Source organism: Nycticebus coucang, chromosome 4 (genome assembly GCF_027406575.1).
Source record: "Nycticebus coucang isolate mNycCou1 chromosome 4, mNycCou1.pri, whole genome shotgun sequence".
Lineage (NCBI taxonomy): Eukaryota > Metazoa > Chordata > Mammalia > Primates > Lorisidae > Nycticebus > Nycticebus coucang.
In genome coordinates, this window is record NC_069783.1 from 52966592 (window position 1) to 52994204 (window position 27613).

Here is a 27613-nt window from a genome sequence, read left to right on the forward strand (position 1 = left end):
TCAGCCAGATAGTGAAAAGACACAATCTGTTTGGTAATCTGTTCTAGAATTTTCCTAGGATCTTTATCAAGTAGTTCTGAAATTTTGAAATTCACCTTTTACCCCATTCTGAAAAATGAGGCATTAGCTGATCAGTTCTCCAAAATTCCCTGGTTCCCAAATTTATGTGATTGCTGCAAAGATTACCCCTGGTTATAATTACCCATTATTCTATTGCCCCTAGTTATAATTTTTTGTTGACCTAAAAACTGGTATTCATTTAAAGTGACAAAGTGAGGCCTAACTCTCTCATCGGCTATTCAGGGCTTGGTTCTCTCTTTAGTACATATTCATTCCATGAAGGTAATTTTTCATTATGAAGGTAATTTCCCCTAACAAAGAGCTTGAGGTTGAGTAGTTCTGCCACCTCAAATTGTTAATCTTTCCTTGATTTCTTGCTACCAACACTTCTTTTTCCAGAAAACCTTACCTTTGCTGTCTTTGGCATATTTCATTTCTTCTATTTCTAGGTTTCTTGACAATCTTCTGACAAGATGTCTCCATTAATTTTTTTTTAATTTGATATTGTGCACCTCTTTTATACACACTGTCATTTGAGCGCTGACTCCCTATGCCATCACACAGGTTTCTTTAGATACTTCTTCCCTTTGGTATCAATGTAACTTTAATTGTATTGTCAGAATTTTACTAATTAGAATCACATATTCATCCCCACTGAATCGTATTTTAAAAGTCATTGATTATGGAATCATAGTTGATTTTTTAAAGCCAGACTTACTTCCTTATACACCAACGTAGGTGGTGTGATTATATTGAAGGATACTTTTATTCTTGAATCATACCCAGCAATTCCTAGGTGTCGGAGTTGTCTTTCTTCAAGATTCTCTTATTTCCACCCAATCAACCAGTTTTTTAATTTTCGATCAGAATTAAGTTGAACAACAGTTCCCCTCACTGCTTTCTCAACTTCTGAAATAACAAATTCTCATACTGAAGAATTTATAAGTTCTCCCTTTCTTGAATACTTAGGTTTGAGCACCAAAAATTCAGTAACATTTGAGATATTTCCTCTTAGAACAAAGTTTTTCAAACTGAGTTATTAGTGAATCATAAATCAATGTAAGTTGCAATCAGCATTGTGAAATGAAATAGAAAACAATAGATAGAATAGAATGAAAGAGAAGAAAAAATAGCAGAGTGCATTGTACATAGTAGGAATAAGTATTTTGTGAAACTTGTGTTTCAGTTTTATGTGCGTGTAGCATTGTGTACCCTTGTATGACATAAAATGTATTTCATTGTGTTGGTAATGGATTAAAAACTCTGAAACCATTTTAGATGTTTAATACATTATTTGTGTTGTCATAATGAAAAGTATAGAATATAATATTTAGATTAAATCATGTTTAATATATATACATGTGCACATACAATACAATTTTAGTATAAAACAAGAATCTGTTTTGTTGATTTTTACTACTATGTCTTTTGAGGGAAGATAGCTTAAGAATTTAATAGCTGTATCTTAGCTAAAAACCCATGACAGCTCATTTTTAAGTACCTTTTAGGAAATTAAGTTTTGTGAGAAGATTTTCATTCCTAGATTTTAGAACTTTATTTTAGTATTAGAATATCCAAAAACTTGCTGAGTACAATTACTGAACATTCATCGACATAAAGAAATGTGAAAATGTCCTATAACATTCAATTTTGTGTTTCCAATTATTTTTTTTTAAAGGGTGACTGGTGGCCACATGGTGAAGCACTGGAACCCACCTCCCAACCACCTTATGACACTAAGAGCACCCAAAGGACTGACTTCCAAAAGCCAACATGTCCATTGGTTTTTCCAGTCAAGCACAGCAAGATACAAAAGGCTTCTTGTGGAATAGGTAAGGTTAGTAGTGATAAAACCTCTTTTTTAATGGGTGGCGCCTATGGCTCAAAGGAGTAGGGCACCGGCCCCATGTGCCGGAGATGGTGGGTTCAAACCCAGCCCGGGCCAAAAGCTGCAAAAACAAACAAAAACACCTCTTTTTATTATCTCAGGTTATTGCTATCAAATTAAGATGTACACAGATAGATATGCTGACACCCCTTAAAAACATTCCTTCTCTATAGGAATTGAAAATAAATGTACAGCAAATGCAGCCATTAAAATGTGTGTTATCCCTTCCTCCTGGACAACTTGTCTCCACAAGTATTTTTAGTGTAATGAAAATTGTACTGATCATTAATAACACCAGCCTCAAAGTCAGTAACTTAGTAGCATTCTGCTCATTATTGTTGCCTTTAAATTTTAGTAATTACAATTATTAAAATAGTAGGTGACAATGAATGGCAGTATTTCAAAAAGTATACTCTGAGGAACATAGGTACTGCTCAAAAAAACAGGTGAAGTAACCAAATAAGTTAAAAAAAATTAACTTGAAAAAGTTAAACAGATTTTTTCTTTTTTTTTTTTTTGCTGCATAACTCTCAAAATTCTTATTCAAAATCTAAGCATGATGAATTTCCAAGAAGGGGAATAAGGAACGTTGTGCTTTTCCCATTTATTGATCATTGTACATGACTGGTGTACCACAAAACATTATTCAGGAAATACTGTTACATAAATTATTAAATAAAACATTTTCAGGCTTAAAATTGATTTTACCTAACAATGTCTTTATCACAAACTAAGTCACTTTTTATTCAAGTCGTATCTGTTTCTTGAGCCACATCCTAGTCATCTCTGTATCTGGAGTAGGATTTAGCAAGTGCAAGATGAGTCAAAACAAAAATACATTTATTGAGCACCCACTGTGGTCCTCACCTCATTCAAAAGCTCATAAGCCAAACTTCAAATAAGCCACTGTAACATACACCAGTGGACAACAAAGGATTACTTTTAAAGGTCAAGAGTTCCTCACTCACTGTTAGCTTCCTGGCTTCTGTGATTTGTTCAGTCTAGTTAAGGACACAAAGGGCAGTTAGATCGAAGGTCAGGAGAGTAGAAAAAAGTCATATTCAGCATGATTTCTACCTCAAGGAAGGTAGTTAATAAAGAGGGCTAACCATTAGATAATCTGTAACAATGACCTCTCCTTTAGAGAGATATGAAAGCATCTGATTCAGGACAGCAGGCTGAGCACAACCATCCAAATTCCCTGCCTCCCAAGCCCCTATTTAGCAAAGAAAGAAACCCATCAAGGTCAAGAGAATGGAAGGACAAACTGGAATGTGGAAAAGAGTGGAAGTCTACTGACAGATAAAAGAGAACAAGGAAGCAATACCTAGAAGAAGTTGCAGCAAAGAAGAGACAGAGGCTGGCAGAACCCCAGGTTGACTGCAGCCTCAGCAGGTGCATCAGAAGGCAAGAATGAAAGGGGGAATTGGAGGGATGACTGAAAGTCTGTCTCTTAAATAACAGCTCCAGTCATAAGCACTCCACCATTTCCCGACATTAAATCTCCTAGAGCCCAGGGTCTTAGCCAGATCTCAGCCACTGCATCAATTATTTTGGTTAATCAAGCTGGTCATCTTCCTATTCGTAATTAGGAAAGGCCAACCAAAGATTAGAATGATACCAATTAAAATAAAGGTTTGGAGTATAAAGGCAAGGAAATATCACAGAGAATAATATAAAAACAAAACAAAAGCTTTGAAAATATGAGAGAAGAAAAGCAAAATGGAGGACCAGTTCGGTGGATCCAACTCTGCTAGAGCTCCAAAAAAGAGGAGTGAAAATGAAGGCAAGATATTTATTAAAACATAGCAATTACTGAGCACATACCATTTGCCAGATACTTCATTGAACTTTCTAAATATTAACTCATTTAATTCTTATACCAACTCTTATATTATTCAATAGTAATATAATAGTATTAATAGTATACTAATACTATTAATATTGATATTAATACTCTCATTTTTCAGATAAAGTATGGTGAGGCCAAATTTTACCTTTACCCTCTTAGGGTTTGTGACTGGGCTTGAGAATTAAATTGACACAAAGATCAACAGGAGAAAAACATATGAATTTATTTAATACAAGTTTTATATAGCAGGGGAGGCTTCATAAGGAAATGCAGACCCAAAGACACAGAGTTGACCATTATATGCTGAGTTGGACAAAGAGGAGTAAATTGTGAAAATGTGAAAGGCAAAGGAGTTTGGGTTAGGGTAACAGGGTGGAGAAGTGACTAGGAAGGTAAGGGTCAGTTTAACAAGATTGGTTTGTATAGATTTTCCTCAGTCTCAAATTCCTATGCTGGATGATAAGAATGATTCTTTCTGGGGAAGGGAGGACATCTTTCACACAGGAATTTCATATCCTTTTAAAAAATGGAAGGAAGGTCAGAATATTTTTCTTGCATCTGCTATTTTACAATATAATTCAGGCGTCCTCAAACTTTTTAAACAGGGGGCCAATTCACTGTCCCTCAGACTGTTGGAGGGCCAGACTATAGTTTAAAACAAAAAACTATGAACAAATTCCTATGCACACTGCACATATCTTATTTTGAAGTAAAAAACAAAACGGGAACAAATACAATTCACACTGCTTCATGTGGCCCGTGGGCCGCAGTTTGAGGATGCCTGATCAATATATTAGAGCATATATATTTTGAGATGGTGTGTTCTGAACTCTTTTGAAAGCAAGCCTGACATTGAAATAACTTGCCCAAAGCTATGTTGTAGTGAACCCAGATGATAATTGGTATCTGAACCCAAATAGCCCAATTTCAGTACCTGCACTCATAGCCAGTACTCTACACAGCCTCTAAAATAAGAAGAAAGTTTCCCTATGTAAAAGGCATTGAAAGGAGTCTACTGAGAACTTCCTACTATGAAGGGGGGAAAGATACATATCTACACATCATTATGAAATTGTGAAACAATGATCATAAAGAGAAGATTCTAAAAGTTTCCATAAAGGGGAGAAAAAAATAAGTTATCTGTCGATGCCACACCAGCACTGCACACAAGAAACAGCTGGTACATGGATTGAAAGCACAAGCTTGCAAGAGGTGAGGCTCCCCAGAGGTGCAGGAGAGCCTCGAGTAACCTCCCCCATGGCTATTTATTGAAACAATATACAACAGGTGTGGGGGCCCCACATACAAGGACTACGTGCTTAATGATCCCATCCACGGCTCGACTCCCACCCTGATGCACCACAAATGTTCAAGGTCCAACACCTGCTTGCTAATGAGCCACTGATCTCATCTCATTAGAGCACTGAGTTACTTGAGGGCTTGTCCCAAGACTGCAAAACATCTCCAGGCCAGCCAGGAGCCTGTCCTGCTCTCAGCGTTTCCCTCAAGAACCAGTGACTGTTCTTATAAGTATGGTGTTCATTCTCCTACAGTTACCATCTGTGGAGTAAGAATCAGTATGGGGGGTGGGGGCAGGGATCAATATGGCATCCAGTAGCCCCCCACTAATGCAAGGGCACAATGGAATAACCTAGAAGCCATTCTAAAACTCTCCTCTTCACCCCTCTACATTCAGTCCATCTGCAAATCTTGACACATCGATCTCCAAAATATATCCCAAACCTATTCCTTTGGGATGGGACAGAATCTCTGTCTTCACTGTAACCAGTGTTGTACAGCGACTACTATCCTGCCCCCTTTCTTCCTCCCTTTACACATTTTCCATATCATCTTCAGAAGGATCTTTCAAAAACACAAATCATGTCATTATCCTCCTTTGGGTTCTCAATAAATTGTTCCAATAAATTTCAAATTCCTCACTGTGGCCCACACAGCCCCTTTTGATCTGCTGAATCTACTGCTTTTATCTTTATAATTCAGATCAGGGAGATAGAGACGCTCTCTGAAAGTCATGTTTGTTTCCAAACTCCTTTATGTCTGTGTATTTGTTATTATATTTCCATAATTTAATTATCTATTCTTGTACGTTAAAATCTTGTACATTAAAATCTGACACTGGGACTTCATGTGGCCAGAGCTCAGCGGTGGGGGCGGCAGCTGCAGCTGCAGGTGGGGCGGGGCTGGCCTGAGCTGACCACGCACACTGCCCAGCGTGGCGGGACTGCGGCCAGGGGCCTCGGGTGCCCGGGACATGCGCTGACTTGCTCCAGGGAAGAGGCTCCTGTCCAGAAGGAGAGTTAAAGGACAAAAATTCAGCAAGTAACCTGGTGGATTTGAGCTGCACTAAGAGAGAAGGTTGTAGAACGCACGTCAACCCCGCTGAGGCGAGCTGTGACCACAAGGATACAAACAAAAGGTACAAAATCCATCACCAAGCGGACGGGAGTCCCCTCCCCCATGACAACGGTTCAGAGTGCCCCACAAACAACCGGGCAGAGTTCAAAGGTCCTCCCACTACACTCCATGGGAGAGACCCTCTAAAAACTGGACCTACCTCCCCTAGTAGGGTGCCATGGCATCCTCCTGCCAGGCATAAAACTGTATAAACTGTATATAGTCTCTACCTGGAATTCTGAGCTCCCAGTGCTCCCCTTCACTCACACTGGGGTCTGGAGGCCAGTCCCGGTCGGTGGGCGGAGAGGAACTGCACCGGAAGGGCAGTTCCCTGAGGCACAGTACGACAGCCGTCTTTTGGTGACAATACGGCCAGGCATAAAACTGTGTAAAGCTGTGTGTGTTCTCTGCCCACAACCCCAGGCTCCCAGTGCTCCCTGAACTCCCCTCTGTTCTTGCTCCAAGGTCTGGAGGCCTGTCCCCCAGGGGTCCCGACTCTTGGGCAATTGCTCGAGGGGTGTAGACAGTGCTGGGCTACAGCTGGTCGGTGCAGACTCTGAGGTACAGGAGCAGAGAGAGGACAGTTGGCCGGAAGGGAGCTACACCGGAGCAGTGGTTGCCTGAGCCATAAAGCAGCAGCCCTCTTTTGCTAGCAATACGGCTCAATACTGAATATTCTGAAGCCACACCCCCTGTTTCCCTGGGCAACCAGAGACTCTGAGTTTGCCTGAGGCAACTCCAACTGGCAAACCTGGGAAACTCCCAGGGCGGGGCTGACCCAGAGGTCTGCTTTACTAAACCTAAGACACACCTGACCCTCAGGGGATCATCAGCCTATAGACAATACAAGAGCAAAGACAAGCTGATTTGGAACTCAATTCAGCTTCTCTTCTGCAGGGGAACCACAGAGTTGTTCTGTTCTGTTCTGTCAGTAACATTAATCAGGGGCGAGACTGGACCTGAGTGAAAACCCCTCAACCTTCATCAAGCGCCTGAGGTTGTCAGGCCTCACCTCCTCCTGCTGGAGAGAGGCAGAGCACAGCGGCCTGGCAGACTTCCTTGTGATTCAGGCAGGTGCAAACTCCTGGAGTACCAATTCACTACAGGCAACTGAGTCAGCCAACTGCAGGGCTATCAGTGACTGGGTGTGAAGTGGTGCAAGGTGGGGAAGGAGGCAGCAACCTTCCCAGACAGATCTATTGGCTGGGTGGCTTCTCCTGACTCCACGCAGCACTGGAGCAAGCCACACCAGAGTAGTCACCAGACCCCTGTGATCCAGTTCCCAGAGACCTCTTAAACTCTCTCACCCGAGACAGGTGAAGACTGAGACAATTGATTTGGACATTTTTGAACTGAACCAATCACCTGAGGACAAATCAGGTGATGCCCTAGGTGCACGGTGGTAGGAAGGTTTGATTTTTCTTTTCCAATTGTTTGCCGGTGGGGGGGCGGGGTGACTTAATTGCTGATATTTCTCCACAGCTGAGACTTCAATCCAAAGTATCTGTTTCACTAGGGTGGAACAGAAACCAGCTGAAAACAAGGCAGAACCATTTAGCCCCACCACACCAGACAGGGCCCCAGTTTCTCAGGCCACAACACTGTACGGGCCCTCAACAAAGCCCCAGGGGAAAAAATCAGAGGGAGTAAAACAACCATGGGGTGGAATCAGCGGAAAAACTCTGGTAACATGAATAACCAGAATAGATCAACCCCCCCCCAAGGAAAGATATGGCAGATGCAATTGAAGATCCCATTCATAAACAACTGGCTGAGATGTCAGAAATCAAATTCAGAATTTGGATTGCAGACAAGATTAACAAAGTAGAATTAGGAATTCGAGGAGAAATTCAAAAGTTGTCTCAAGAATTTAACGAATTTAAAGACAAAACCACCAAAGACTTAGACACACTGAAGCAAGAATTTGCAGCCCTCAAAGATATGAAAAATACAGTACAATCCCTCAGCAACAGAATGGAGCAAGCAGAAGAAAGGATTTCTGACATCGAAGATAAAGCCTTTGAACGCTCCCAAACTCTCAAAGAGGAAGAGAAATGGAGAGCAAAAATGGGTCATTCTCTCAGAGAGCTCTGGGATAATTCAAAGAAGGCGAATATCCGAATCATTGGAGTTCCAGAAACAGATGAAGTGGCCTTGCTGGGCACAGAGGCCCTTCTGCATGAAATTATGAAAGAGAATTTTCCAGACATGCCTAGACATTCTGAAATTCAGATAGCGGATAGCTTCAGAACCCCAGCATGACTCAACCCCAATAAGACATCCCCCAGGCATATCATAATTAACTTCACTAAAGTTAATATGAAGGAGAAAATTTTCAAAGAGGCCAGGAGAAAGAAAACCATTACCTTCAAAGGGAAGAATATTAGAATGACTGCAGATCTCTCTGCTGAAACTTTTCAAGCCAGAAAAGGGTGGTCACTGACTTTTAATCTCCTAAAGCAAAATAACTTTCAACCCCGGATCTTGTATACAGCTAAACTGAGTTTCATTTATGATGGAGAAATTAAATACTTTAATGACATTCATATGTTGAAGAAATTTGCAATAACCAAACCAGCTCTTCAGGATAGTCTCAGACTATCCATAATGACCAACCCAATCCTATACCACAAAGTAAACTCACTCAGAAACTTCGGATCAAACTCCAATTTCCACACTGGCGAAAGGATTAAAAATGCTCACTGGACTTTTGAAAAACTCGATATCCAAAACTTCACCAGACTTATCAATATTCTCCATTAATGTGAATGGCTTAAACTGTCCTCTAAAGAGGCATAGGTTAGCTGATTGGATACAAAAACTCAGGCCATATATTTGTTGCATACAAGAGTCACATCTTAACTTAAAAGATAAATATAGACTCAGGGTGAAAGGATGGTCGTCCATATTTCAGGCAAATGGCAATCAGAAAAAAGCAGGTGTTGCAATTTTATTTGCAGATACAATAGGCTTTAAACCAACAAAAGTAAAGAAGGACAAGAATGGTCACTTCATATTTGTTAAGGGTAGTACTCACTATGATGAGATCTCAATTATTAATATCTATGCACCCAACCAAAATGTACCTCAATTTATAAGAGAAACTCTAACAGACATGAGTAACTTGATTTCCTCCAGCTCCATAATCGTCGGAGATTTCAACACTCCTTTGGCAGTGTTGGATCGATCCTCCAGCAAGAAGCTGAGCAAAGAAATCTTAGATTTAAACCTAACCATCCAACATTTGGATTTAGCAGACATCTACAGAACATTTCATCCCAACAAAACTGAATACACATACTTCTCATCAGCCCATGGAACTTACTCCAAAATCGATCACATCTTAGGTCACAAGTCTAACCTCAGTAAATTTAAAGGAATAGAAATTATTCCATGCATCTTCTCGGGCCACCATGGAATAAAACTTGAGCTGAGTAACAACAGGGATCTGCATACTCATACAAAAACATGGAAGTTAAATAACCTTATGCTGAATGATATCTGGGTCAGAGATGAGATTAAGAAAGAAATTGCCAATTTTTTGGAACAAAGCAACAATAAAGACATTAACTATCAGAACCTCTGGGACACCGCAAAGGCAGTTCTAAGAGGGAAATTTATAGCACTGCAAGCCTTCCTCAAGAGAATGAAAAGAGAGGAAGTTAACAACTTAATGGGACATCTCAAGCAACTGGAAAAGGAAGAACATTCCAACCTCAAACCCAATAGAAGAAAAGAAATAACCAAAATTAGAGCAGAATTAAATGAAATTGAAAACAAAAGAATAATACAACAGATCAACAAATCAAAAAGCTGATTTTTTGAAAAGGTCAATAAAATAGATAAACCTTTGGCCAACCTAATCAGGAAAAAAAGAGTAAAATCTCTAATCTCATCAATCAGAAACAACAAAGACAAAATAACAACAGACTAGTCAGAAATCCAAAAAATCCTTAATGAATATTACAAGAAACTTTATTCTCAGAAATATGAAAATCTGAAGGAAATTGACCGATACTTGGAAGCACGTCATCTTCCAAGACTTAGCCAGAATCAAGTGGAAATGTTGAACAGGCCCATATCAAGTTCAGAAATAGCATCAACCATACAAAACCTCCCTAAAAAGAAAAGCCCAGGACCAGATGGTTTCACATCTGAATTCTACCAAACCATTAAAGAGGAATTAGTACCTATATTACTCAACCTGTTCCAAAAGGTAGAAAAAGAAGGAAGACTACCCAACACGTTCTATGAAGCAAACATCACCCTGATCCTATGAAGCAAACATCACCCTGATCCTCAAACCAGGAAAAGACCCAACAAGAAAAGCAAATTATAGACCGATATCACTAATGAATATAGATGCAAAAATATTCAACAAGATCCTACCAAACAGAATCCAGCAACATATCAAACAAACTATACATCATGACAAAGTCGGTTTTATCCCAGGATCTCAAGGCTGGTTCAATATTTGTGAATCTATAAATGTAATCCAGCACATAAACAAATCAAAAAACAAAGACCATATGATTCTCTCTATCGATGCAGAAAAAGCTTTTGATAATATCCAGCATCCCTTCATGATCAGAACACTTAAGAAAATCGGTATAAAAGGGACATTTCTTAAACTGATAGAGACCATCTACAGCAAACCCACAGCCAATATCATATTGAATGGAGTTAAATTGGAATCATTTCCACTCAGATCAGGAACCAGACAAGGCTGCCCATTGTCTCCATTGCTTTTCAACATTGTAATGGAAGTTTTAGCCATCGCAATTAGGGAAGAAAAGGTGATCAAGGGTATCCATATAGGGTCAGAAGAGATCAACTTTCTCTCTTCACGGATGATATGATTGTATATCTGGAAAACACTAGGGACTCTACTACAAAACTCTTAGAAGTGATCAAGGAATACAGCAGCGTCTCAGGTTACAAAATCAACATTCACAAATCGGTAGCCTTTATATATACCAGCAACAGTCAAGTTGAAAAAACAGTTAAGGACTCTATCCCATTCACAGTAGTGCCAAAGAAGATCAAATATTTGGGAATTTATCTAACAAAGGACGTGAAAGATCTCTATAAAGAGAACTATGGAACTCTAAGAAAAAAAGTAGCTGAAAATTTTAACAAATGGAAAAACATACCATGCTCATGGCTGGGAAGAATCAACATTGTTAAAATGTCTATACTACCCAAAGCAATATATAATTTCAATGCAATCCCTATTAAAGCTCCACTGTCATACTTTAAAGATCTTAAAAAAATAATACTTCATTTTATATGGAATCAGAAAAAAACCTCAAATAGCCATGACATTACTCAGAAATAAAACAAAGCAGGAGGAATTATGCTACCAGACCTCAGACTATACTACAAATCAATAGTGATCAATACAGCATGGTATTGGCACAAAAACAGAGAAGTAGATGTCTGGAACAGAATACAGAACCAAGAGATGAATCCAGCTTCTTACTGTTATTTAATTTTTGACAAGCCAATTAAAAACATTCAGTGGGGAAAAGATTCCCTATTTAACAAATGTTGCTGGGTGAACTGGCTGGCAACCTGTAGAAGACTGAAACTGAACCCACACCTTTCACCATTAACTAAGATAAACGCTCACTGAATTAAAGATTTAAACTTAAGACATGAAACTATAAAAATACTAGAGGAGAGTGCAGGGAAAACCCTTGAAGAAATCGGGCTGGGCGAGTATTTTATGAGGAGGACCCCTCCCCACCCCCGGGCAATTGAAGCAGCTTCAAAAATACACTACTGGGACTTGATCAAACTAAAAAGCTTCTGCACAGCCAAGAACACAGTAAGTAAAGCAAGCAAACAGCCCTCAGAATGGGAGAAGATATTTGCAGGTTATGTCTCTGACAAAGGTTTAATAACCAGAATCCACAGAGAACTCAAACGCATTAGCAAGAATAGAACAAGGGATCCCATCACAGGCTGGGCAAGGGATTTGAAGAGAAACTTCTCTGAAGAAGACAGGCGCGTGGCCTTCAGACATATGAAAAAATGTTCATCATCTTTAATCATCAGAGAAATGCAAATCAAAACTACTTTGAGATACCATCTAACTCCAGTGAGACTAGCCTATATCACAAAATCCCAAGACCAGAGATGTTGGCACGGATGTGGAGATGCACTGCTGGTGGGAATGCAAATTAATACATTCCTTTTGGAAAGAGATATGGAGAACACTTAGAGATCTAAAAATAGATCTGCCATTCAATCCTGTAATCCCTCTACTGGGCATATACCCAGAAGACCAAAAAGCACATCATAACAAAGATATTTGTACCAGAATGTTTATTGCAGCTCAATTCATAATTGCTAAGTCATGGAAGAAGCCCAAGTGCCCATTGACCCACGAATGGATTAATAAATTGTGGTACATGTACACCATGGAATATTATGCAGCCTTAAAGAAAGATGGAGACTTTACCTCTTTCATGTTTACATGGATGGAGCTGGAACATATTCTTCTTAGTAAAGTATCTCAAGAATGGAAGAAAAAGTACCCAATGTACTCAGCCCTACTATGAAACTAATTTAGGGTTTTCACACGAAAGCTATAACCCAGTTACAACCTAAGAATAGGGGGAAGGGGGAATGGGAGGGGAGGGAGGGGGGAGGCGGGTAGAGGGAAGGTGATTGGTGGGATTACACCAGCGGTGCATCTTACCAGGGTATATGTGAAACTTGGTAAACGGTCTGTGAAGGTAGTGAATGATGCCCCATGATCACATCAATGTACACAGCTATGATTTAATAAAAAAAAAAGCAACAAGATTCTTAGAGTAGGAAATAATATAGAAACAAATAAAATAAAATTTCCTTTTAATAAAGTGTTAAGTGAAAATAGCAGAATGTTAAAGAATAAATGATGTATATTCACAACTTGGTTTTGAATATTACAGAGAGGAAATAATTTAAAGAAAATTTTAAATGTGAGAATGTTTTTATCAACGGTTAAATCAAGAAGCAGTTGGTGTGATCTTATTTTGCATTTACAAATTCATCCAATGTGTATATGTTACGTTTAGAACTGTTTGGAAATAAATTCACATGTTTGGGTGTGTATTTTTAACATTTAAAAAATAAAATAAAATAAAATGTGACATTGCAAGGTGGGCTTCATTTTAGGTCAATCAGGCAGGGCCCTGCCATTTCATAAGGGATCCCCCCCAATCAGGGTCTGTAGTTCTAGTGTGTTGAGCTGGTTAATTTTCCATGAGAGGACTCCTCATAACCTCTGCCTAGAGTACAGGATAGAAAGTCCCAGAGTCCTGCAAGAAATCTGCTCTCTGCCTCAGAGGTATCTGATGTTTCCTGATGCCAGAGGCTTCCTGAAATGCTGAGGCCTGAATTGGCTCGATTTTTACCACATCCCCATCCTCACAGCACTTAGCTTCCTTTTCTGTGGTCAACTCAAGTCATTTGCCATCTGCTTTCCAGCTTCCAACTTTGTAAATATCTTTGCTTCCATTTAGTTCTTTTTCTCCTTGAGAGTATAAGCCATCTTGATGTCTTTACTTAAATTTCCTCATCTTGTTTTGCTTAATTTGTGAAATGAGAATAATAATTCCTACTTTGCAGGATTGTTATGAGAATGAATAAGATGTAAAGTGCCTATCACAGCATTTGACATAGAGTAGACAATAAATGGTAGTTATTTCTATTATTAATTATTGCATTGTACTGAGTTAGGTGTTGAGTTGAAATTTAGCTTTGGGACCTGGCATGGTGTTTCTCTCTCTCACTCCCTTTCTGTTTGTTCTTTTATTGGTATTCCTCATTACTAAGTACATTATTATATCCTAAGGCCTAGTATAATGCCTAAATTCAATAAATATTTATTGATTAGTTGAATGATAATCATACATTATTTGATAGAATAAAGTCATAATGTAATTTAACCTAATATACATAACACAGTGTATAATTTTGTATTGTATAATTATTGTAACCTAAGGCCTAGTATAATGCCTAAACTCAGTAAATATTTTTGATTAGTTGAATGATAATCATCATTATTTGATAGAATAAAGTCATAATGTCATTTAACCTAATATCCATAGCACAAGGTCTGTAATTTGTTCACATTTCAGCTGGTATATGGGTATTAGATACAAAATTATTTCTAAAATATGCATTTTAATATAGCATTTTAAAATATGTATATAAACTACTCTGTATGTGCCAGATTGTTAATATAAGCACATAAACATAGAAAAAGGTGCATATAAATGTGCACTAATACCAATTAAAAGTCATGTCATAGTCATTCTGTTCCATCAGCCCACTTAATTATGCCTGCTCTTTGGCATTTCAGCAATGTTATCTTGTGCTGACAATTCAAAGTGCCCTTTATGTCTTGTACCACCACACAATTTCCTGGCTGTGCTCCATGGTCAGTTAACAAATGGCTGTGTGCCATCGTGTCTGAGTCCCTGTAAGAATGAGTGTTCCTACGTATTTGCTTTTCTATAATAAAACTGTATTAATTGGAAAGGCTGATCTAATTTGTGAGGATATTTCATACTTAAACAAAACTTTGGCTGTTTATCAAACACTTGATATTTTAATGTTCTTTTGAATTACAAATTCAGATACAGTGGTAGAATTCATTTTCTAAAATAGGTTATCATTTGTGTTGCTTCTTTTACAACAAGGTCTAGTATAACAACAATTTCTTGCTATGGTTAATGTTTGTTGCTTTTTTAAAACTATATTTTGAAAATCTATACTATTATTTTTACATTCATACTCCTTTTATATAAGATTAAGATAAATACTATTGAGAAGAATGGGTTTTAGGAGAAAAATACGACAGATGAGTGTTCTTTAAGCAAATATAAAAAGTTCAGAAAAGAAAATTTTTCAGAGTAAAACTGCTACATTTTCACCAATATAAGAAAAAATTGTGTATTAGAATAAATCCTGGCATTGTTGATAAAATATAAATGGCTAGAGACCAACTTGTTTAGAAACTTCTTATTTTAACTAGATCAAGTTTCCGAGAAACAGAGTGGATTTTAAACATTCTTCATGGACTTTGCCTTATTTTTTGTAGTTCTCATCTAACAAGGCTTCTTTGACGTAATTACTTTGGGTACCATTTGAATTCTTAAGTAGAATAATCACTAAGAACATGAGTTTCTTCTTTGATGTTTTCACACTTTGAAATTCCTCAGTATCCTGGGCTTCTTTAAGTCTCATATGTTTGCATAAATGAACATAGTAGGTATATTTAATTTGATAAATGTGGAGGTAAGGAATTCCTCTCTATAAATAGCTCAGATTACTTTCCTCTTCCTTTATTAGTTCACATGAAGAAATGAATGCTCTTCTAAGCTATTATTTTTGAAATTCTTGGAGGGGTTCTATATCACTATATAAAAGATGATTCATTTAACTGATTTAATTGACTTTCATCTCTTGTATTTCTGCTTCAGTTATCTACATAACTCAAATTTAGTTGCTTAAAGCAACAATCATCCTATTCGTTTAATGTTCTACAATCTGGGCAGGGTTCAACTGGGTAGTTCTTTGGTTATTTATGTGACTGCATTTAACTGGCAAGTGCTCTGAGGACTCAGCTGGAATGCTGGAATGGTCTCCATGTGGTTTCTCTAGCATGCTACCTGGAGTTCTTACCTGGCAGCTCAAGGCTCCCAAGAATGCAAAAGTAGAAGCTGCAAGATTTTCTTAAGATTTATGCCTGTTCCTGGCACAGTGTCACTTCTGCCACATTCTATTGGTTTACACTCATTGCAAGGCCAGCCACATTTACAGGGAGGAGACTGTGCAAAGATTTGAATACTAGAAGACCTGATTCATTGGGGTTACCAATGTAACAGATTATAACAATATTCTTAAATAATTCTTTCATGAAGGGTTTAGGAGTGGCCAACTCTTCAACTTTGTTTGTCTGAAAATGTCTTTGAGTTACTCTTACTTTTTAATGAAAGTATAGCTGGGTATAGAATTCTGGGTTCACAATTCTTTACCCTTTACACTTATAAGATATTATTCCATTGTCTTCTGTATTCTGTTGTTCTGTTAAGTTTGCGGACAGTCTAATTATCAATTCTTTGAGAGTAATCTGTTTCAGTATAAGATTTTTAATTTGAAAGAGAGCCTTTGTGTACAAAGTAATTCACAGTTACTTATGATTTAAATTAATGTTCCAGTTTTTTTGTTTGTTTGTTTGTTTTTGGCAGTTTTTGGCCGGGGCCAGGTTTGAACCGGCTACCTCTGGTATTTGGGGCCAGCGCTCTACTCCTTGAGCCACAGGCACCACCCCAATATTCCAGTTTTCACATAATAAATTTCAAAAATATTTTCCTCAAGCCTTTTAAAAATATTGTATAAATAAGAGTGGTTACTTTCACTTGCTCTTTGATGTTTAACTCAAGTGGAATAAATGATATTTACCTTAACAATTCATTCATAAAGCACAGTCAATTAAATTCCAAGTGTGTTGACTTAATTTTATTCTTTTCTCTTCTTAAACACTTTTATTACATTTACAAGGACAACTTGATTTTGACAATCAAAACTTTCCTAAACATTGGGTGGTGACTGTGGCCCAGTGAGTAGGGCACTGGCCCCATATACCGCGGGTGACAGGTTCAAACCAGCCCCATCCAAACTGCAACAACAACAAAAAATGGCCAGGTGTTGTGGTGGGCACCTGTAGTTCCAGCTACTTGGGAGGCTGAGGCATGAGAATCACCTAAGCCCAAGAGCTGGAGGTTGCTATGAGCTGTGATGCCATTGCCCTCTACTGAGGGCAAGAAAGTGAGACTCTGTCTCTTTAAAAAAAAAAAAAAAGAAAAAAACTTTCCTAAACACATAAATAATTCCTATAAATTCAATGAATCAAACCTAATAAATATTATAAAACCTAATAAATCTCATAAGACCTTATAAATCTAATAAATATAGTAATCCAGATATCCCATTTTAATACTGTTTATAAACTTAATATTTCCATAAAATTGTTGGTACACCATCAGGAATGCATTGGATCAAATATTTTTCTGACATATTAAAAAATTATAGATTAATTCATTTGCTTTATTCTACATATACTTAAACCCAAAACTTGTTAGGATTGAAAAAATTCACCATTTATTTTAGTGGTAGTGTGGAAATCCTAAAATATTGGTTTTGAGTGTTCATAAAACAGCAAAGTGTTTTGAAAGAAGCTACTCTCCTGTAAACTATCATATGGACCTGTATGTATGGAAATTTTTGATCAACTTTTTAAGAAAGATATCCTGTTTGCAAAGACACAATAAAGTTGTATCTTATAGACTGTCACCAATAAAGCTAACAATTAACTTTATTTGACACACACACACAAAAAACTACTCTATAATCAATCTTTATTTGTTACCCTTTAAGAAAAATTTTCTAATAACCTATTTGTATTAAATCTAATCCCTTGGTAGGTATTATTGTGATCATTACAGAGGGCTTTTAAAAATTGACAAATAAAAGATTGCATATATCTATTATGAACAACATAATATTCTGAAATATGTGAAATGGTGAAACTGAGCTAATTAATATGTGTATCACGTCATATACTTACCATTTTTGTGGTGCAAGCACTTAAAATCTTTCTTCTTAGCAATTTTTAATACAATACATTGTTATTAACTATAACATGAGTATAGTCATTCCTTTGTATCCAGGGGACTGATTCCAGGACCCTACAGATAATAAAACCTGAGGATGTTCAAGTCCTTTATGTAAAATGGTGTGATATTTGCACATAACCTACATATATCCTCCCATATACCTTAAATCATCTCTAGATTACTTATACTACCTAATACATCAAATTAATAAATACTATATAAATAATTGTTCTACTGTTTTCTGTATTAGCCTGTTTTATAATGTTATGAAGGAAACACCCAAGGCTGGATAATTTATAAAGAAAAGAGTTTATTGGCTCACAGTTCTGCAGACTATACAGGCATGGTGACAGCATCTGCTTCTGGGAAGGGCTTCAGGGAACTTCCAATCAAGGTAGGGGGTGAAGGGGAAGCAATGGTGTCACCCGGGGAGAGAGAGACAGAGAGAGAGAGAGAAAGAGGAAGAGCAGGAAGAGGTGGTGCCAGGATCCTTAAATGACCAGCTCATTAACTAATAAAGTAAAAACTCACTCATAAAGCAGGGAGAGCAGAAAGTCTTCATGAGGGTTCTGCCCCCCGACCCAAACGCCTCCCACCAGGCCCCATCTCCAACACTGGTGATCAAATTTCAACTTGAAATTTGGAGGGGCCAAATATTTGAACCATATGTATCGTTTTTATTTGTATTATTTTTATTAAAAATTTTTTCTGAATATTTTTGATCTGCATTTGGTTGAATCTGTGGATGTGGAACCTGCGGATCCTGAATGCCAACTATACTCATAGGTATCTTGAACTCATTGTTCCTACCTAACTAAAGTTTTGTATCTAAGACCAATAGCTTCCCAATCCTGCTTCCTTCAGAGGGCTTTTAATGATGATAGAGATTTTGCTCTATGCATTTACATACTAAAACATCAATGTAATAAATTCATCATGCTTAAAGTGTTCATTACAGTTGGTAGATATAAACTGTGTTGTCCAAGGATTTTTCAGGTGTGGAATATTGTTGTCAGATTTTAAGCCAGGAGGAAGCATAGCCTGTAAGTCTCCAGTATGGGGCAGCTTCTTATTTGCCTAACTGTTATTGCCATCTTCAGCAGCTGTGATGTGTTAAACAATTGTCGCTGATTGTTTTAAACAAACACCTGGTTGGGGGGTTGTGGTTCATACTGCCAGAAGTGAGTCACGTCTATAAAGACATGCACTGAAATGGATTTTCCAGGGAATGGCCAGCTAGGTAAAATAATGACACTTCTCTTGATTGGTCCTTCCAGCAGCTGCTAGGTTGCTGGTTTTCACTTTCATGCAGAGCTCTTGGTTTTCAAGGCTTGGGCAGAGGGGAGAAGGGGATTAAAACTGTGCAAGTGAAAATGTCGTAAAGTTTGCTTTTATAATGGAGATTAAGCCATTTTTCTTGAATAAATGCTCCTTGGATTATTGCATGCCTTCAGTTAATTTCTAGAGTTATGAAAAGTTGATTTTGACGATTTTTGCTGGTGTACTCATTGCTTTGGGGCAGGAATAGCTTTTCAGAGGTCTTTACTCTGAAATTCCCACTGATACTCTGTTCCTTTAGTTTTCATGTTACAAATAGTATCTCCTTCTAATCTGCCATTTCTATTAGCTTTGCCAGTGGTGTCTTTCATTGACTAGGTGCCCTGATTTTTAATATAATCAAGTCTATCCCGTTTTCACCTTATAGGTTGTGTATTGGGTGTTTTGTTTAAGAAGAGTTTTCCTACCTGTGGATCACAAAAGTGTTTTCCTTATCATCTCTTGATTTTTAAAAAGTTGTCTTCCATAATTAGTTCTTTAATCCTAGAGTCCACTTTTATGAGCAGTGTTAAATAGGGAACCTGTTTCGTTTTCTTATCGTGGCATGAACCAATTTTCTGAATAGCATCTATAAAACAATCTGCACTTTTCTCATTTATTTGTAGACCCTCCTTAATTTTTTAGGGTTACTTATATAAATGAGTCTGTCTCGGAGCTCTCTTTTGTGTACTTAGGTTAATTTTCGATTCTTGGACCAGTAACAAAATGTTTTAATTATACAGACTTTCATCTTGTCTTAATATCTTATAGGAAAAGTCCTCATTCTTTGCTCTTCTTTTCAAAGTTTATCTATTTCTGGGCCTTTATTTTTTCATTTAAACACTGAAATTTATGACATTCCTCAAAATATCCAGTTAGAATTTTGATTGGGTTGTGTTGATAGTATTTATTAATTTAGGAGAAGTTGTTGCCTTTATTATACTATCTCATCCTATTCAAGAGTATGGAATGTCTATTCAATTCTACTTTCATATCTTTAACAGAGTTTTCAAAGTACTTATGAATTCTTTTTAGTTTCTAGAAACTTTATACTACCCTGTTTTCCCGAAAATGAGACCTACTTACAGGAAAGATACGATGTCCCTTGAAAATAAGACCTAGCGCATCTTTGGGAGCACACCTTAAAATAAGATTTTGGGGGAAACAGGGTACATAGTTTCTACTACTGAGAATGCCTTATTTTTCATTATATTTTCTAGTAGGTTATCACTATTGTAGAGAAATACTCCTGATTTGTATATATTTACATTATAAATGTTAGCCTTGCCAAACTCTTATTCTTACTAATATAATTTATTGATTCTTGTGGTTTTTTTGTTCAAGTAATTTATGTTCCCTACAAATAATGACAACTTTCTCTTCTTTTGCAATCATTATAATACTTTTGTTCTTTTTTATAATGTTCACCGGGGTCTTCAATGATATGTTAAACAATGAGTTTTTATAATACTTATTTTCCTGTTCTTTAGTCCTTTTTCAGAAGAATTTGTTATTTTCTTCCATATATCTTAGGCACCCTCCTTGATTTATTTCTTGTTGTATGTGAGTTCTTCCTCTAAGAGTTTTTCAAAATAAGTTTGTTTTATGGGGAAATCTGAGGCTTTCCTTGCCTGCTAGTACTTTTTAAATTTTATCTTCATAGTTAAATGACAGTTTGGCTGGCTATAAAAATTCTAGGCTTGAAGTTCTCTTCCTTTTAATGTTCAAAGACTATTATTTGGTTATCATCTTGTGTCCATCTTGTTATCAATCTACTTATTAATCCTTTGCAGGTAATCTACCTCCTCTCTTTAAAAGCATTTGTAATTTTTTCTTTGTCTCAGATGATCTTAAATTTCTCCATTAAGTGTTTTAGATGTGAGCTGTTTCCTTCTCCATGCTGCAGGATAGGGAGAAGACTGAGGATAATGAGAGGTCTAGGGTGCAAAATTGAAGGAGCCACTCAATCTCAGCGTCATGCCACTGCCCCTTAAATTTTGCATCCCTTGTGCATCACTTGACTCATCTTATTCTTGCCCCTGCTATCTGTTAGGTACTCTGTGAGTGCTTTCCACCTGAGGTCTTTGATCTTTCTTATTCTTGGATATTTCTTCAAATATTTCCTTTCCTCTTTCTCCTGAATTCTGGTATTGATACTTCCATCTTCGTGTCTCTTAGCTTTTCTTTTATATTTTCATTTCTTTTTCCTTTATTGCTGCCTTCAGAGACAGCTTCTCAGTCTTTCTACTTCATGAATCTTTTATTTATCCCATCTATTTTTTAAAATTTCAACTGTTATATTTTTATTTCTAACATTTGATTCCTTTTTATGACCTCTTACTCTAACTTCATATTAATGGTACTTTATTCTTTTTATGCTTTTTAAAATTCTTGGCATATGGGTTCTAAAAATTGTTTCACATAGCATATGTTCAAAGCATATGTTTCAAAATTTTCTTTCATTTATGGTCTAATTTATGGTAGGTCATGTTCCCTTAAGGGATTCAGCAGTCCTCCCTGTTGCAGGCAAAGGCTGAAGGCCAGGGTCTGATTTGTGTGCTTCCCAGAGAATTTAAAGAAAAAATGAGGCTAGGGTTGGAGAACCTCAAGAATCAACAAACCAGTTTTGACCATTGTTACTTGCTGTCACTTTGCTAGGCCTGTCCTCTAGTGAGGAATCCACTGTACTGCTCCTAAACTATTTTAAAAATGGCATCACTGAAAAGAAGGCAATATCTTGATCTTATTAATCCCCCAGCACTGAATGTCCTTGGAAAATGTTGGAGGAAGACATGCCCAAGGAGGCAGCCTGCACCCATTATCATCAGCTGCTTGTCCTGAAGGGACTTCCATGCTGTTCTGATGTTATCATGTGCCCCTGGGGCAAACCCTGATCTTCCCAATGCAATAATGTGGTGGGACAGGAGGACATACATCTAGAGCTGATTTTAAAAGCTCTCCTCCAACCTGTTCTTTCTTGGCAGTGTCTGACCTTCCTGCCCTTCAGCTCAAGCTGCCATCAACCCTTCACACCAGTTTGCTAAAGCCATTGGGTTTCTCAGAGTGTTTTTAAAGTTCATCAGATTCATGCTGCCTTCTTCCTTCCATAGTTTCTCCTTTGTCAGGATATGAAAGAGCTGGTCCCTTGCTAACTTTGAAGACTCTCCATAATTTGACCCCTACATCCTAGAGACTTTATGAACATTGTCTTCCATCCTCACAATTCTGAAAGTAAATTATTTTTATTCCCATTTTAAAGAGGAGAAACTTGAATCTCAATGAAGTAAAGTGATTTTTTTTTTTCAAAGTCACACAGCTAAGCAATATGGTAGAGCTAGAGTTTGAAAACATGTCTATTTTATCCCCAAACTCATACTTGGGATACCTTTATTAACCCCACCTGATTAATGTCTAAACTTAGAGCTGCTTCATGGTTATGCAGAAGTTGTCAAATTGTGTTCCTGAACATACTAATGATCTGTGAGCTAGATCACAGTACTGACCAAAAAAATAGTAGTCTTTTCCCACTTGGTGGAAAAAAATAAGTTATCGACAGATTTTTCAGTGTCAGTTATTTGATCTTTGTACTTCTGTTCTTGTGTGCTAGGTATTCTTAAATGAAAGGTAATGATAAAGTAGAAAATAAGTTTTGAGTTTTAAGTGGCTGATCTCAATTAGAAAGAAAGAAAATATTATCCGTTAACATTTTTTCCCCAGCTAATCAGGAAAAGATTGCAGTTTTATATCATGTAAGGTATAAGTATTTGAATATTCATAATTCTTGCTAATAAAATTAGTTTATATCAATGTCTGAATACTGAATTGAATTCATGAATGTTTAGCAAATATAAATTTAGAAACATTTTTGTATTTCAATGTAAAATTTCTCCTCTTTAAAATGGGAATAAAAATAATTTACTTTCATACAATAACATGTATTCTTCCTAATTGTTTTTTTGTTTTTGAGACAGATTCTCACTATGTTGGCCCTCAGTAGAGTTACTATAGTATCACAGCTCATGGCAATCTCTAACTCTTGGGCTTAAGCAATTCTCTTGCCTCAACCTCCCAAGGAGCTGGAACTACAGGCGCTCACCCCAATGCCCAGCTATTTTTTTGTTACAGTTGTCATTGTTGTTTAACAGGCTCGGGCTGGGTTTGAACCCACCTGCCTCAGTGTATGTGGCTGGTGCCCTAACTGCAGAGCTACTGGCGCCAAGCCTATTCTTCCTAATTTTTAAGGTGTAATTTTTAAAAATTAAAATTTTATTTTTAATAGTTAATACATGCATATGGTACAAAATTCAAATGGTACAAAAGAATATGCAATGAAAAATGAATCCAGTTCTCTCCACATCTGTCCTCCCGTCCTTTACTTCTCTTTCCCTATAGTAAGCACTGTTAACCAGTTTCTTGTGTATCATTCCATAAATATGCTAGGTACATATCAATTCATTATGTGCACATTTTTTAAAGAAAGAAAAACTTTGTTCCTTAATATAATTTATCTCACTAAACTTTTTTTGATTGTCAGAAGGAGTACTGGAAGTTGTTCTAATTCTTTAAATAATTTTCCTGAAATAAAACTAAAGTGAATTTTAAAAATCATTTAAAGTATTAAACATATGTGGCATAGAGAAACCAATATAATAAACTCCTTGCTAACTTTAAAGACTCTTCATAATTTGACCCCCACATCCTGGAGACTCATATATATCCTCATCACCTAGACTGAGAGGTTATTTAAAAGTGATTTTTAAAGAATTTAATACTTTTGCAAATTTTCAGAGGCTCTATTACTAGATGAGTTGAAAAGAATTATATGTTCAACTAAAACTACAGCAATGCTACCATCTTCCAATTCATTGTTAATGCTAGTTGAGAGTAACTTTAGCATAGACTATCTTGTCCATTGCCTTAACCACTTGGCCACAACTTCAGATTCAGCACAGAATTTTTTATATTCTTTCTAGTAGTAAATAATAAGTTAACAAATAAATTGTTTTTATGCTTTCCCTAAAACTTAATAGATTTTTAAGATGAATAGATTTTTAGTGTTATTGTATTAATATTAATACTAATTTAATATTAGTTTTAAAAAATTTCACATGTAGGACTAATTTGGTCTTTTTGACTTAGTTCTTTACACAGAGAAAGAATCATATCTCGGTTCTTTTGGAGACATGGTCTTGCTCTGTTACCCGGGCTGAAGTGCACTGGCACTAAGGTAACTCACTGCAACCTTGATCTCTCTGGCTCAAGTGATTCTTCTGCCTCAGTGTCTCCCATAGCTAGGACTACAGGCATGCACTGCTGCACCTAATTTCTTTTATTTTTTTGTAAAGGCAAGATCTCACTGTGTTGCCCAGCCTGGTCTTCAACTCCTGGGCTCAAGTGGTCCTCCTGCCTCAGCCTCCCAAAGTGCTGGACTTACAGGCATAAGCCATTGTAGCTACCCGTGTTAGCATTTTTTACAAAGCAGGAATATTGTGAATATTGATTACATTTCCTTATACAAATCTAATTTTCGTCCTGACTTCATAAAATCTTTTTCCTTTTCTTAGTTCCACTTGCCTCTCCTGATGCATCAGAACTTCAAAAGAGTTTTATAGAATACATCTCCTTTATGCATCAATACGACTCCAGGAAAACTCCTAATGAGCCCATCCGGGGAAAGGTGAGACAATGTTTAGAAGTAATTATTTAATACTTTAGGACTTATGATAGAACTTTAAGCCTTTTCAAGTCATAATTATCTTTCTAAATCTATTTAAATAAACTAACAGTTATTAGTAAGGAGAGCATCCCAGCCACATGCCTTAGTAAAACTAAGGAATGATGCCATATTCAATAATTTGAATCACAGTCTTTGGAATCTGGTTTACTTAAATTATTGAAATCATTTGCATAACATAATATCAAAGCATAGCTAGGCATGGTGGCACATGCCTGTAGTCTCAGCTACTGGGGAGGTTGAGGTGAGAGAATGGCTTGATCCTAGGAGTTTAAGTCCAGCCCAGGCAACATGGCAAGACCCCATCTGTATAAAAATAATAATCATCATTATATCAAAATAGTTTGATAAACTTTTTGATGTGCTTAATGTGTATGTGTGTCAGGAAGATGCATGTAAAGTTTATGAAGCCAAATAGAAATGTAATAGTTAATGATTGGAGATTTGCTTTCATTTGGGATACAATCATAAATCCTTGGTTCCTTAGTTTCTGTTGTACCCATCAAAACCCATGAAGCAAGAAATAAATTTTATAAGACTAGTCTTATACAACCAAATGATAAAAAAGTTAAGATAGGAGATGATGAGATGTGCTTCTTTGACTTTCGGCTTTTTTTTTTCTTCCTTTTTTCTGGTGCACCCTATTTTATGATTTAAAAGGTTAACCAATAATTACAACAATGGTACTTTGGCTTTGGGCTAAGGTGACAGCCAGTGAAGAGACAAAGAAACAAATGCCTGAATCCCTAGGACTTCAGCTAATCCATGAACTCAGTTCACAGCTGCATCTTCCAGCAATTTGTGTTCCCCTGGTTAATGTCAACTTTGTTTTCCTTTCCAGAGACATGGAGCTTTTGTGCAGAGAGAGATAAAACCAGGGAGTGGGCCAACAGTTCCTAAGGGAACAGAGATATTATTGAATGCTCCAGGGTCATGTTCATCAGAAGAGTCCAAAAAAACAGAGAAAGGAAATTCAGCGGAAAGCAAAATGATCTCACCAGGTCTTGCCGACAGAATTCCCAAGAGCTGTTAGAGACTAAAACTCACTTATCAGAAACAGACGTCAGACAGGCAGCCAAAGCATGCCCCCAAAGTCCGGAGAGCAGGGAGAAGCAGAGAGCAGATATATCTCCAACAACCATGGGAGAAGCTGTTCTTACTAGTCATGAGCCTTTAAATCTACCAATAAAAAATCAGGATAAGTCAGGATAAATTACCTTCTTTAGATAAAAATGTAATCCCTTGAATATAAGGAAATTTCACAATCATCACACAAGCCTTCATGTTTGCTCTTTTAGTTATCAATAATCTTAGAACATAGAATTTACATGAACTGGAAAGAAGGGAAAAAGATAATTAAAATATACCCAAATTTTAAGAGTGGTCTCCAATGAGTGGTGGATTGAGACAATTATTTCTAGGTCACATTACTTATAGTAAAACACAACTTCCTTTGGCACAAAAACGAACCTAATTAACAAATACAATAAAAGTTTTAGAAGAGAGGCCCTACTAGACAGGCATGAGTTACGGCTTTGGAATCAAACTGGAGTTGGAATGTTGACTTCACTTCATACAAGCCATGTGACATTAGCGATGTTATTTAATCTCTCTAGACTTCATTTTTCTTATCTGTAAAATTAGGAAAATAGCAACTTCATAAGTTTATTGACCATGAGATTATACATATTGATCAATAAGTGGTCAATGTAATCACATCATAACTATTCATATAATTTCTAACTGAAGGATAATATTCACTTATATATTTAAAATTTCCTCCTTATTCTGAAACTTAGAACTCCTTCATATATAATCAAAAATGTGAAAAATCTAAACACATTTCTGCCAGTACAAGACACACACACACACTAAATTCAAAGGCATATGGGTACTGTGAATATTAAAATATTATCTAAATTATTTTCTATTTTACTCCAATCATTTCTAGCATTAACTGAACCTTTGCTTTTTGGGAAGTTTGGTAAATATTCTACTAGCTATTATAATTTTGTGTATTTGCTGTGCTATAATGTATTCATAATAAGATATGTTATACTGCATATGAGTAGAAATGGGCAGAGTTTTCCTCTACTGTAAATTACAAATTTCACATGGGAATATATCAGTTGCTCACTATTATCTACACCATTGATGAGGCTACAGCTAAAAATGTAAATAGGCTGCAAAAGAACAAATTTCGTTTTTACATATAATGTATGTTGGGAACTTTTAGTTCTAACAACGTGGCAGATTAAGGCTAATAGCGAACCTTTGCATTACAAACACCTCAAAATGCTAAATAAAATGGAACACCAAACAAATATATAGCCAAGTTCACAAAACAGAAAACCCTTACACTCCAAAATAGGGAACTTGCTTACTTATAAATCAGTATATATCTTGAAGATCTTACCTTGTCAACACATACCGACTCCCTTATTATTTTAATAGCTTCACAGTCCTCCACAGTATAGATATACTACTATATAATTGGAGCGATAACAATGCAAGGTTTGGTGAGGGTGGGGAAGAGAGAGGTGGTTAGCAGATTTGGAAAGAGGTCTTGAAGGCTAGGGACTTGAATATTAATCTCTATTGGAATAGAGACGAACCTTTATGGCCTCCAAAGTGGAAAGATAGAATTAAAACCTGCATAAAGCTAGAACTCT

The 27613-nt window shown here is 36.8% G+C and overlaps 1 protein-coding gene across 1 annotated transcript in view; it reads left to right on the top strand.

Annotated features, from left to right (window-relative positions):
- The window catches only part of C4H2orf73 (chromosome 4 C2orf73 homolog), a 45528-nt gene extending 19375 nt beyond the window's left edge, over nucleotides 1-26153 (top strand). Inside the window, 4 exon segments of the mRNA XM_053589334.1 lie at nucleotides 1739-1892; nucleotides 24772-24884; nucleotides 25783-25942; nucleotides 25945-26153. Of these exon segments, the coding sequence (XP_053445309.1) occupies nucleotides 1739-1892; nucleotides 24772-24884; nucleotides 25783-25942; nucleotides 25945-26153 (636 nt within the window).
- The last annotated feature ends 1460 nt before the right edge of the window (nucleotides 26154-27613 follow it).